This window comes from Rhineura floridana, chromosome 20, assembly GCF_030035675.1.
Source record: "Rhineura floridana isolate rRhiFlo1 chromosome 20, rRhiFlo1.hap2, whole genome shotgun sequence".
Lineage (NCBI taxonomy): Eukaryota > Metazoa > Chordata > Lepidosauria > Squamata > Rhineuridae > Rhineura > Rhineura floridana.
In genome coordinates, this window is record NC_084499.1 from 16454783 (window position 1) to 16467678 (window position 12896).

Below are 12896 nucleotides of genomic sequence, written 5' to 3' on the forward strand. Positions count from 1 at the left end.
CAGGCCACACCCCTCACTGGCCCTGCCCCACCCTCTCCTTGAGCATTTTTGATTGGCTAGGATGGGTCCTTGAATTCTGACCCTGCCTCTTGCTTTTCTGGATGGAGGATACGGAAGGGTGTGTGAGGGTGTGTTGACACTGTCCTGTACCAACATGAGTTGCTCCACCTACTTTTGCCTCTGGCCTCACCCACTATTGGCATCTGGCTCCTGGAAGGTTGCCCAGAAGGGAATGTGGCCTTCGGGATGAAAAAGCTTCCTAACCCCTGCGACAGTCCATCAGATGTTTGCAGGGCCAGTTCCAGGGTTTGGGGTAACCTTGGGCACTGTTAGACCCATCATCAGAGCTGGGCCTGGTCATTTCCTTCCACCGCCCATCTTTGTTGTTGCAGGGCCCCCACGGTTCCACTACCACCTCCTCCTCCTCAGTGCCTTGCCCATCCCTTCAGCATCTGGAGGCGCCGGGTGTTCAGCAGCAAGCCTTTCCGCAGCCACCAACCCCAGAAGCGTGTTGGGCCTCCATGGCATGGGAACCTTCGCCTCACGGACATCACAATAGAGGTGCAGAAATGAAGATGAGTGGTGGGAGGAGGTGACCAGGCTCGGTGCTGGTGGTGGTGAGGGCCCCTTTCATGCTGGGACCCCACTCCCAAAAAAGGAAAGGGACTACGACCCAGGGCGACCCTGGAGGACTACACTCCTGGCCACCACCCTGCAGACCTTGATCTCCACATTTTAGAATCAGGATGGGAAACTCCAGCCCAGGAGTTGGATGATGCCCTCCAGGCTTCTCTATCTGACCCTTGGGACTCTCCCTAGGCCCACACCCCTTACTGGGCTTGCTGTGCATCCTCTTTATGGGTTTTTGCCCAGCTGGACTCTGTCCCTTAACTCTGATAAATGCTTCTTGGTTGCCTGGATGGGGGGTAGAGAGGGATTGTTGTTGTTATGTGCCTCCAAGTCGACCACGACTTATGGTGATCCTATGAATCAGTGACCTCCAAGAGCATCTGTCCTGAACCACCCTGTTCAGATCTTGTCAGTTCAGGTCTGTGGCTTCCTTTATGGAATCGATCCCTCTCTTGTTTGGCCTTCCTCTCTTTCTACTCCCTGCTGTTTTTCCCAGCATTATCGTCTTTTCTAGGGACTCCTGTCTTCTCCTGATGTGTCTAAGGTAGGATAGGCGAGGAAATTCACATTTGTGGCCCCGCCCACTTTTCCTTCCGGCCCTGCCCACCACTGGCATATGGCCCTCGGAAGGGTGCCGAGAAGGAAATGTGGCCCTCGGGCTGAGACAGGGTCTCCACCCACGCTCCTTTTAGAATGTGCATGTGTCAGTCAAGACTGGGAAGAAATCTAGAGATGTGGGCGAAGGAGCGGAGCAGGGCGAAGCAGAAAGAATAACAAGCAGCTCTTGTGGGGGTGTCACCAGGGTGGGGGAAGCCAGCAGGGGCTTGTCATCATTGCTTTTTGCTTGCTTTTTAACATGTTTAACATGTTTTTTAAAAATATATGTTTTAACCCTTTTTAAATGATTTTTTTTAAAGTTGTTTTGTTGTGGTGTATTTTAAGGTCTGTTTTTATGACGTTTTGATGTGTTTTTAGTGCTTTTGTTTGCCACCTTGGGCTCCTGCTGGGAGGGAGGGTGCAATATAAATCAAATAATAAATAAATAAATCCAACAAAGGTTTTGAGATGAGAGCAGGAGGCTGACAGATGCTGGGGGCCCACGTCCTCTTCGAAACAGCTCTCTGCCGAGGTCTTCGCTTGGAGGAAGGGGGAGGTGGGGGTGCCGTCGAGAGTGGTGGGCATGGAATGATGTTTCAGTGTGCAAGAGCGTGAGCAGCAGAGCCCTTGCGCTGTCATTGTGCAAGGGAACATGACTGACAGTGCACACGGGTGCAACAGAAAGAGAGGAGGGGGGCGGAAAGAGATTCTCCAGCAGGGAATGGGTGCTCTTTTTTTTCACCCAAGGTTCAAGGCAGCTGTTCTGTCTCTTTTCCTCCCAGCCCGCCTCTTGCTTTCAGAGTGGATACCTCGCAATGTTTCTGCTTCTCCAATGGCTGTCATGGTTTTTTTTAAAAAAATTAATGTACAGTTTGCCAGCTGTTAGCAATTAGCAACTGGATCCTCCCTGGGCCCCCGTCAAGGAGAGTTTAACGTTTTCGTGCTTTCTCTGTCAGGACAATTTGGATTGTTTTGGTTTCACCTTGCTATCGAAGCTTGGGCTTAGGGATAGAAACCTCGAAAGCGAGGTAAAGGAATCCGATTGTGTTAAGAAGTATAAAGAGAGGAATCGGGTCAGCCAATTTCAACCCCAGCATCACTTTTGCAATCGCTGTGCACTGGGGTTGGAATCGGTTGGAGCCATGTTGTCTAAGGGGATCCATTATATTGGCCTTCCCCAACCTAGGGCCCTCCAGATATTTTGGACTACAACTCCCATCAGCCCCAGCCAGTGCAGACTCTTAGCCAATGCTCCCTCAACAAGTTGTAGCTGCCAAGGGGGTTATGGCTTTAATTATTTGTCCTGCTTCTACAAAATGTGTGGAATGCAGCTGACTCAATCAAACAAACACGTCCAAATTACAGTGAAAGACAAAACAATGCAAATACATATTTAAATAGCATTATTTGCAGACAACAAAAGCAAGAATAATTAACTGTCCGCTCCAAGCCACAATGGCTGGAAGGGTCTCTGTGGGTCCTTCTGGACATCCTTTCTATTGTGCATTCATAATGTGATGTGGTATAATGGTTAAGGTGTTGGACTGGCACCTGGGAGACCAGGGTTCAAATCCCCACTTGGCCATGAAGCTCACTGGGTGATCTTGGGCCAGTCACTGTCTCTCAGCCTAACCTACCTCACAGGGTTGTTGTGAGGATAAAATAGGGAGGGGAGAACTATGTAAGCCATCTCGAGCTCCTTGGGGGAAAGGTGGAATACAAATGGGATGGATGGATGGATGGATGGATGGTGCAGTTATACATGACTCCTCTTTCAATGCCGTTTCCAGCTGCAAAGGTTTTGGGGCAAACATACCGCTTCATTTCGAACCAGTGCAGGTCCTGCTGAAATTGTGTAACTTTTCATACCACCAATGTTCCTGTTGATGTTTATTTTTGTCCTGCTTTTGTTCTGCTGTGATGGAAAGAGTGCGCCTCCAAACAGCAGCAATGCACACTTTATCCTGGTATATGCATGTCTGTATGCATTACCTGTTTGAGGAATTGCACTGCAAAATTCAGAGAAGCATGCATTTCAAAGAGCGGCTGTGTTTCAGCTCTCATATTGTTTGGGGAAGTGCAAATGAGGTCGGTTCGCCTTTAAAGGTGAACTGAAACATATTTCTCTTCACCCCTGATGACAATATTAGAACCAAAAATACAAAAGAAGTGGATCAGTTTTAAAAAGCCACCAGAAATCCATCAGTGAAACAGCAAAGCGGAGCAGTGCGATGAAACTCATGAGCAATGAGATGGATCTTAGACAGCACTGCCAATAATGCAATGAATCCTAGCTAGCCCTTGGCAGGTACCCACTGAGCGCACTGGCGGTCACTTGGGACTTCCACCCTTAAATCAGGGCCTAACAAACTGTGTTCTGAATCTTATAAAGCAGGAATGGCTTACTCTGCCCTGAGTGGTTGATCCCTGGTTGGGTGCCTAACCTCACCAATTTTGGCAGCAGAAAGAAACATTTAAGTACAAAGAGCTAGGGATTCCGACAGAAATGGGAACATAAATTGCCCATGTTTGCTTTCTGGTTCCATGTCTGGAGCAGAAATCAATCCAGCAAATATTATTGGTATTCACTGTTGTTGTGGCTCTCAGTCCACAAATGATGCATAATTGATTATCCCTACCCTTTGCATTATGTTTCCTTTGCATTGAAATGAATGGAATGGAATAACATAATTTATGTAATTAATGACATAAGTTACACAAGTTAGGTAAGCTATACAATTTTGCCACAGTGGACAGCAGGATGAATAATGTAGGCGGAAGACGAACTGCAGCAGGATGGAAACAGTGCTGCATGCGACAAATGCAAGGTGGAATGGAAAACGAAGTCTCCTTACCTCCCTGATGGTGATGCAAATTGCCCCTCCTTGCTCATCTGATCAATCGTTTGATGAATGGGGAGGTTCCCTGTACAGATCAGCTGTGGGGAGGGTGTGTGGAACCTATGTGCCTGTGTATGCTGTATCTGTACATGTGTGTGGATGTGTGTGTGAGAGAGTCCACCTGCAGTCTCAGTCCCACTCTCCAGTGGCATGCGGCTCTTGGAGCACTGGCCGGGGGTGAATGCAGCCCTTGGACCAAAATGAGGTTAGGTACCCGTCTTATAAAGCCATGGGCCCACACACAGCCTGGAGAGCTAGCTCCAAGCCAGTCATCTTTTTGCCTCTTGTTTTCTCAGAGATGTGAATGGCAGTGACCGACAGCCAGGGAGGACCGCCCGACTGACCCGGGAGCTGTGGGAATCGCTCCCACATCTCCAAGCATGCTCGGCTTCCCACTCCTACTGATCGCCGCCTTCTCCTGTTGCTCCTGCTCTGAAGTCAATCCTGGTAGGAAGCTTTCGGCGCTGCGTTTTGTCAAATTGTTGAGTGAGCTATCTCTATACCTCACTGACCAGAGGCTTCTGGGTTCCTGGACCTCCCAATGCCCACAATGGCCCTCAGTTCAAGAAGTGCAAATCTGTCCATTTATTTTCTCTAGGTTTCTCATTTGTCCAAGCCTTAAGTTTGGTTCTGCACATTTCCACATCACTGTGTGATTTTTTTAAAGTCCTCATGAAAATTCACCAGCATTTTAGTGCAAATTCCTCCTATTGTACACATTGTGTTTTTTTTTAATTTTTGCATTTTTATTAATGCAAATAAGACAAAATAAGAAAGAACAAAGGAACAGACTGAAGGGAATAATAGTCAAGAGTGCATTGTTGCAACAATAACACCTCTTTCAGAGCGGAAAGAAATATTGCCTGAGACAACACCGTGACATCTATACTTCCTAACGTACACATTTTTGTATTTAATTATTAATTGCATTTATATTCTGCCCTTCCTCCCAGAAGGAGCCCAGGGCGACGACCAAAAACACTAAAAAGACTCTGAAACATTTTGAAAACAAAATAATAATAATATTAATAATAATAAAATTTTATTTGTGAGTTGCCTATCTGGCCGAATTGCAGCCACTCTAGGCGACGTACATTGATACAATAAAATACAATATAAAATCAGTAAAACCACAGTCAATAATTAAACTAAACACCACTTTAAATTAAACTTTAAAACATATTAAAACAAAACATCTTTAAAAACTTATTAAAACAAAACGTCTCTAATCAAAAAGCAATTCCATCACAGACACAGGCTGGGATAAGGTCTCTGCTTCAAAGGCTTGTTGATAAAGGAAGGTCTTCAATAGGTGCCGAAAAGATAACAAGAGATGGCACCTGTCTAACATTTAAGGGGAGGGAGTTCCAAAGGGTTGGTGCCACTACACTAAAGATCCTCTTCCTATCTTGTGCAGAACAGACCTCCCAATAAGATGGTATCTGCAGGAGGCCCTGACCTGCAGAGCACAGTGATCAACTGGGTATATAAGGGGTAAGACGGTCTTTCAGGTATCCCAGTCCCAAACTGCACAGGACTTTGTAGACCAAACCCAGAACCTTGAACTTGGCACAGTAGCTAATGGGCAGCCAATACAATTTTGCCCAATATATATAATTTTATCAAGCAATTTCCCTGAATTTTATATGTTATTTCCACTCATATATGCACACTTTCCTCTAGTACAGCCTTTCCCAACCAGTGTGCCTCCAGATGTTGTTGGACCACAACTCCCATCAGTCTCAGCCAGCATTGCCAATGCTCAGGAAAGATGGGAATTGTGGTCCAACAACATCTGGAGGCACACTGGTTGGGAAAGGCTGCTCTAGTATATGCATTTTTGTACACATTGGTTGTCTGGAAAACTGCCTTGCAACATTCGGATTCAAAATTCAAGCAGTGCTACTCCCAGCGTCAACATTAGCCTGTCACCGCACATGAGGGATGGGGCAGAAATTCAGTTCTCTTTGCATTTAAAGGCATACCTAATCTGCACTTTGCAATTAGGTATGCAAAACAATATCCCAACTGAAACACAGCCATCCTTCGAAATTTGCAGTTCTCTAAATTTTGCAATGTAGACCTCCCTCTAAGTAATGTAGAAATATGTATATACTATGGTAGTGCATATCAATGCACATATTAATGAAAGGAACATGCAAAATGCATTATATTTGAGAAAATGGCTTGGAAAAATGTGTCTGTCAGAGTCAGAGCTGCATGCAAAAATGTATTTGTTAAGGAGAAATTTGCACTGAAACGCTGATGAATGTTCATGAGGGTGTTTTTTTTTAAAAAAAATCCCACATCGCTACAGCAATTTGGAGAACTGAATTTACGAGTGGGAAAAAGAGACACTGAGAGGAACTGGAATGGATAGATTCATTCATCCATCCGCACCATATGCACAGATGTAACACCCAAAAGGAATCTATCCTGAGCAGCGATAAAATGAAAATGGGTCCTGCAGGCTGATCACAGGGCCTCTCCCTGTTTTTTTTTTAAAAGCTCTTTGCTGGTCTCCATCTTTATGCTGATGTGAACATTGTTGCCTCTGCCTCTCTTCCCCTTCAGCCATATGTCGATACCCTCTGGGGATGCACGAAGGAACAATCCGAGATGAGGACATCACCGCTTCCAGCCAGTGGTACGACTCTACGGGGCCTCAGTACGCACGGTGAGCAGGACTACTTCTGGGACTTTGCTTCAGCAGAACGCTTTGGACATCTATGGCTACTAGGCCATGTCCTCACCTTACATTTAAAGCACTATGGTACCACTTGAACAGCTACGGCTTCCCCCCAACAGTGGAGACTGGCAGCTCCAATGTCAGTGGGAAAGTGAATCCCCTCCAGGTTTTCATCCAAACTTTCAATGTGCTGTCCAAGGTGTTTAAACCTGGTCCCAAAATAGGTTCAGCACCTTGGACAGCTCCTTGAAATGTCAGGCAACAACCTGAAGCAGATTCACTGTCCCACTGATGCCAGAGCCAGCAGTCTCCACAACCCCCAAAGAATCCTGGGAACCATGAATGTTATCATTTTATTCATTTATATCCTGCCTTTTCCCCAGGACTGGAACCTGGGGTGGATTACAAAACTGTAAAACAAATGCAGTTACAATCATATAGGTAAAACGTTCAGAAAAGTAGAATTAAAGTGTAATTAAACTATCTATAGAATTAAAACCATTTAAAACATAGTGATTAAACACACACACACAGAGTGAAACCACATCTTATTAATAGCCCTCGCAGTCAGTTCCCAAAAGCCTGTTGGAATAGGATAGTTTTCACCTGCTGACTGAAGGACAGCGGGTTTGTCTGTTAAAGTGCTGAGAATTGTTAGGAGACCCCGCTTCCCCTCCAAGGGCTGCAATTCTGAGTTTCAGAGGGATTGATTGTTAAATCACTCTTGAGAACTGTAGCTCGGTGTGAGGAAGGAGGGTCTCAACGCCCTTCACAAACTATAGCATATTATAAAACAAGACTAAGAAAACGTCAAAGCACACACAGTGGAATGTGAACGTTTTAATTTATTTTGCCTAGCAATTGCAATCTTTAAGCTTTTAGTGCAAAGAGTCTAAAGAGTAAAAAGCACATGCAAGAGAATGAACTTGGAGGTCAAGTAGAAATCATTCAAAATTCTACCCCTGAGGTAGGGATGGAATGATCTAGTTTGGTTCTCTCCGTTTCTCATTTTTCTAACCTTAAATGCAGTTCTCCACATTTCTGCCGCAATTTGCAATGCTTTTTAAAAAGAAAAATGCTCATGGAAATTCTTTACCATTTTAGTATGAATTTCTCCTAATAAATACATTTTTGTGTGCAGTTTTGACTGATGTACACATTTTTTGGCAAGCAATCTATCCTAATACAATATGTTTTTGTATATTATTTTCACCAATTGTGCACACTTTCCCCCAACATATGCACTTTTGGGAATGTTGCTTGGCTGGAGAACTGCATCACAGAATTCGGATAAGTGCACATTTTAAAGGATGACTGTGTTTCGGTCCTCATATTGTTCTGGAAAGTGCGGATTGGATACATTCGGCTTGAAATGCAAATGGAATTGAAGTGCTCCTCCATCCTTTGACTGCAATCCACTACATGTCTACTCAGAAGTAAGCTCCGATAGCTCCTGCTGAGAATCTGATGTCATAAATAAGGATAGCGCAAGGTCGAGCATGTAAAAGTCAATCTGATGTTACCTGGCAACCCATTATTCAATCTGTTAATTCCTCTGATCGCATGCATAACCCTCCAGCCTCTCATGATCAACTATGGAGATCTATACTAGGGAGATAACAAATGTAACAGACGCTAGACATCTTTTCTTTTCCCTCTTTCTTGTAAACAGCTTTATTACCAATTTTTACTTCTGCGAATGCTTAGCACTTTGTATTTTACGTGCAGTCTGTTAAATTTTAATTTAAACTTTTTTAAAAAAAGTAAGCTCCATTGGGGTCAATGGGACTTATCCCTAGGTAAGTGCGCACTAGATTTTATCTTTACTTCAGTTCACTCCACAATTATGGGAACTACTTTCAGGTGCAGTTCTGAGGTTTTGGAATTGATTCAGTTGTTGTTGCTGTTGTTGTTATGTGACTTCAAGTCAATTTCGACTTATGGCGACCCTATTCTGTTTTTCCCAGCATCATTGTCTTTTCTAGTGAATCATGTCTTCTCATTATGTGTCCAAAGTATGATAATCTCAGTTTCATAATTTTAGCTTCTAGTGATAGTTCTGGCTTAATTTGTTCTAACACCCCATTTTTTGCCCTTTTCACTGTCCATGGTATTAGCAAAGCTCTCCTCCAACACCACATTTCAAATGCATTGATTTTTCTCTTATCTGCTTTTTTCACTGTCCATGATTCAGTTGACTTGGTTAAAAAGCTGAACTAGTTCGTGCCATGCATTGATACCTTCTATAGCCTTTCCAGGTTAGGTTGCCTTGCAGGTTCTCCCTTTGATCCCTGATCTTTGAAATGTGGTTTTTTTCCCTCTCTCCCCCCCTCTCTCATGCATGCACTCAGGTTGCTGAGGGAGGAGGGTGATGGGGCCTGGTGTCCAGCTGGTCTCCTGCAACCCGAAGACGTACAGTTTCTCCAGATAGACCTACACAAGCTCTACTTCATCACCCTGGTGGGGACGCAAGGGAGGCATGCCCGGGCGACCGGGAAGGAGTTTGCCCGTGCCTACCGGATCGACTACAGTCGCAACGGGGAGCGTTGGCTCTCTTGGAAAGATCGCCAAAACAGGCAGGTGGGTGCGAAGTGGTCAGGACATCTCTGAGGAAGAAGGGGTTGGAGCCCTTGCAAAGAAATCAACAAAAGTTACTAGACCACATTAAATAAAAAACAGAAGTCCGTCCATCCAGGATGTTGACCTTCAGTCCCATGAACAAAAGTTACTAGACCTCATTAAATAAAAAAACAGAAGTCCGTCCATCCAGGATGTTTACCTTCAGCCCCATGAACTCATCGTCATGTTTGATTCAGACTGTCCTCTGGGTCTGTTTCCGGCTGAGAGTTTGTTGGTTGACACCAAGGAATTTGGAGCGAATCTCCAGGGATTGCTTAAAGCAGGAGTGGAGGAACCTTTTTCGCCCCGTGGGCCAGCTTTGACCGGTGGTCAGGACAACCCACTTGTCAATCACGTGATGTCGTTATGATGTCACATGAGTGGCAGGTGGATTGTCCTGCCCACCTGTCAAAATCCCTTATGCGGAGTTCCCAAGCTCTTGATAGGAAGCTGCTTCATACTGCGTCTGACCCATTAACCCCTCCAACTCAGTGCTGTCTACACTGACTAGCAGCAGCTCTCCAGGTTTTCAGGCAGGGAGTCTCTCCCAGCCCTACCTGGAGATTTCGGGGACGGAACCTGGGACCTTCTGCACGCCAAACAGATATTCTACCACTGAGCTACTGCAGTTCCACTGACGTATCTTAGAATTACTAGCTTATCAGCTGGCGGCGGCAGGGAAGAAAGGAGACTGCCTCTTGCAGGAATCCGTTGCGAGCGTTTAAAACCTAGAAACATTTTTTTTTAAATTAAAAATCTGTGAAACATACTGCAGGCTAGTTTCCACACACAGATGCCTCTTTACCTGTCACCCAGGCAACACAAGAGGCATTGACAGAGTTCTGGGAGACGTTCCGGCCTAGGGAGGGGTGTGGCCTGGAGACAGTGCTGGGGGCCAAATGGAGAGGCCTGAAGGGGTGCATTTGGCTCCTGGGCCTGAGGTTCCACACCTGTTCTGGCGTCTGCTTCTGAGCACATTTTGACTGGAGGGATCTTGCGGCCTCTTCTCTATTCCAGGTGATTCAAGGCAACATTGACACCTACGACGTCGTCCTGAAAGATCTTCGCCCACCTGTCATTGCCCGCTACATCCGAGTCATCCCAGTGACTGAGCAGCCCATGACCGTCTGCATGCGAGTGGAGCTTTATGGTTGTGTCTGGTCTGGTAAGGAATCCAGGAATTCTGGCAGCAGGACCCAGGGTTCCTGAACTCTCTTTATCCGCCTTCCGTAACCTGGTGCCCTCCAGATGGTTTTGCGCTACAACTCCCATCAGCCCTGGCCAGCATTGCCAATGGGGATGGTGGTAGTCCAAAACCATCTGGAAGGCACCAGCTTTGAGAAGGCGGCCCTATATGGTATGTTGCATCTTGCTGGCAGAGAGAATTGGGGAGTTCTGATTTGCTGCTCTTCACCACCACTGCTGGCCAGAAGATAGTATCACAGCTACCCACTCAACAGGGGTCAGGTGACATAAATGCGCCAATGAGGATTCCATCTGGTCCTAGAAAGCTGCTGGTTGTGGTGTGGATCCATAATGGGCAAACTGCAGCTCAGATATGGGTTGAGCTGCTGTCAGAACACTCATTCCTGCTGATGGCTTTGAATGCCTGCTTGCTTCTCAACTTGTCCATCTGCCAGGTGTCCATGGTGGGAAGCAGACAGGCCTTCAAACCTATCACCAAGAACGATCATTCTGTCTGCAGATCAGCCTGTGGCTGCATTCACACCATTCATTTATTCCACTATTATTCCACTTTAAACAGTCATGGCTTCCCCCAAAGAATTCTGGGAAGTGTTGTTTGTGAACGGTGCTGAGAGTTGTTAGGAGACCCCAGTTCCCCTCTCAGACCTACAGTTCCCAGAGTTCCCTGGAAAGGGGGATTGATCGTTAAACCACTCAAAGAATTGTAACTATCTGAGGGGAATAGGGGTCTCCTAACAACTCTCAGCACCCTTCACAAACTACACTTCCCAGGATTCTTTGGGGGAAGCTATGACTGTTTAAAGTGGAATAATAGTGGAATAAATGAACGGTGTGAATGTGGCCTGTATCTGCTTGCCGCCAGACTGACAGCCTTGATGCGATTTGGACGAGATGGGGAGGAGAAACTGCTCCTCTTGCTCAGGTAGGTCATATGGGCAGAGGGACCACAAACCTCCAGCTGACCCTCAGCTGTCTCCTTTCCTAGATGGTTTGGAGTCCTATAGCATGCCTGAGGGGGAGATGATTGCAGCTCCTGGCCATCCTGTTGTCTACTTGAACGACTCAACCTATGATGGTTACCAGGAGTGCAGGTAAGATGGGCCCTAGGTGGGTGGGACATCTCCCTCCCCGCCCTCGTTACTGTAAAAGATGGAGTTGGAAACCTTTTATAGTCAAAGGGTCACATTCTGTTCTGGGCAACCTTCTGAGGGCCATTGGTGGGCAGAACCAAATGCAAAAGCGGACCAAGTAATACATGTAAATTTTACCTTCATACAGTAGGCTTGTTTCTATGTACGGTCACCCCCACCTTCTCTACCCTCCATCCAGGCAAGAGGCATTTTCAGAGTTTTATTTTATTTATTTATTTATTTATTGTTTAATTTATATCCCACCCTTCCTCCCAGTAGGAGCCCAGGTAGGCAAACAAAAGCACTAAAAACACTTTAAAACACGATAAAGCAGACTTTAAAACATATTAATTTGTTGTAAACTACCCACAGAGCTTCGGCTATGGGGCGGTATACAAACGTAATAAATAAAATAAATAAATATTAAAACAAAACATCTTTAAAAACATTTTTTTTTAAAGTTTTAAAAAAATCTTTAAAAAAAGAAAAGGTTTAAAAACATCTTTAAAAGCAGTTCCAGCACAGACGCAGATGGGGATAAGGTCTCTACTTAAAAGGCTTGTTGAAAGAGGGAGACAACAGAGACAGCGCCTGTCTAATATTTAAAGGCAGGGAATTCCAAAAAGAAAGTGCCACCACACTAAAGGTCCGCTTCCTATGTTGTGCGGAACGGACATCCTAATAAGATGGTATCTGCAGGAGGCCCTCACCTGCAGAGCATAGTGATCGACTGGGTATATAAGGGATAAGATGGTCTTTCAGGTATCCTGGTCCCAAGCTGTATAGGGTTCTGTACACCAAAACTAGACTCTTGAACCTTGAGTTCAAGAACACATTACACTCCAGAAGGGTACAAACCAGGGTTGGCGAGGAGTGTGGCTTGAGAAGAGTTCTAAGGGCCAAATAGAGAGGGCCACATTAGGTCTGAGGACCTGAGGTTCTCCAACTCTGCTCTAAACATATGCTAGGCTCCTCCTGCTTGATCTCAAATATCAGGTAATTCACATGCATGCTCATGCACACACACACACACACACACAGAGAGAGAGAGAGAGAGAGAAACCCGCAAAATTCTTCGCATTGCTGTGACCAGGGAATACATTAGATGGAGGACAGACAGACAGG

The 12896-nt window shown here is 45.5% G+C and overlaps 1 protein-coding gene across 11 annotated transcripts in view; it reads left to right on the plus strand.

Annotated features, from left to right (window-relative positions):
• The window catches only part of LOC133373756 (discoidin domain-containing receptor 2-like), a 35306-nt gene that overhangs the window by 2961 nt on the left and 19449 nt on the right, over positions 1-12896 (plus strand). For 8 of the 11 annotated variants that reach the window (XR_009759745.1, XR_009759746.1, XR_009759747.1 and 5 more), the window contains exons 2-6: positions 4424-4574; positions 6702-6804; positions 9168-9396; positions 10453-10600; positions 11627-11732. Coding sequence is in view for 8 of the 11 variants with exons in the window: in XM_061603907.1 (XP_061459891.1) it covers positions 4508-4574; positions 6702-6804; positions 9168-9396; positions 10453-10600; positions 11627-11732 (653 nt within the window). In the remaining 3 variants the exon portion in view is untranslated. Of the gene's footprint in view, positions 1-392; positions 562-4423; positions 4575-6701; positions 6805-8169; positions 8253-9167; positions 9397-10452; positions 10601-11626; positions 11733-12896 lie in introns of those variants that run through there. The other 3 variants (XM_061603902.1, XM_061603906.1, XM_061603909.1) reach the window with 3 other exon arrangements.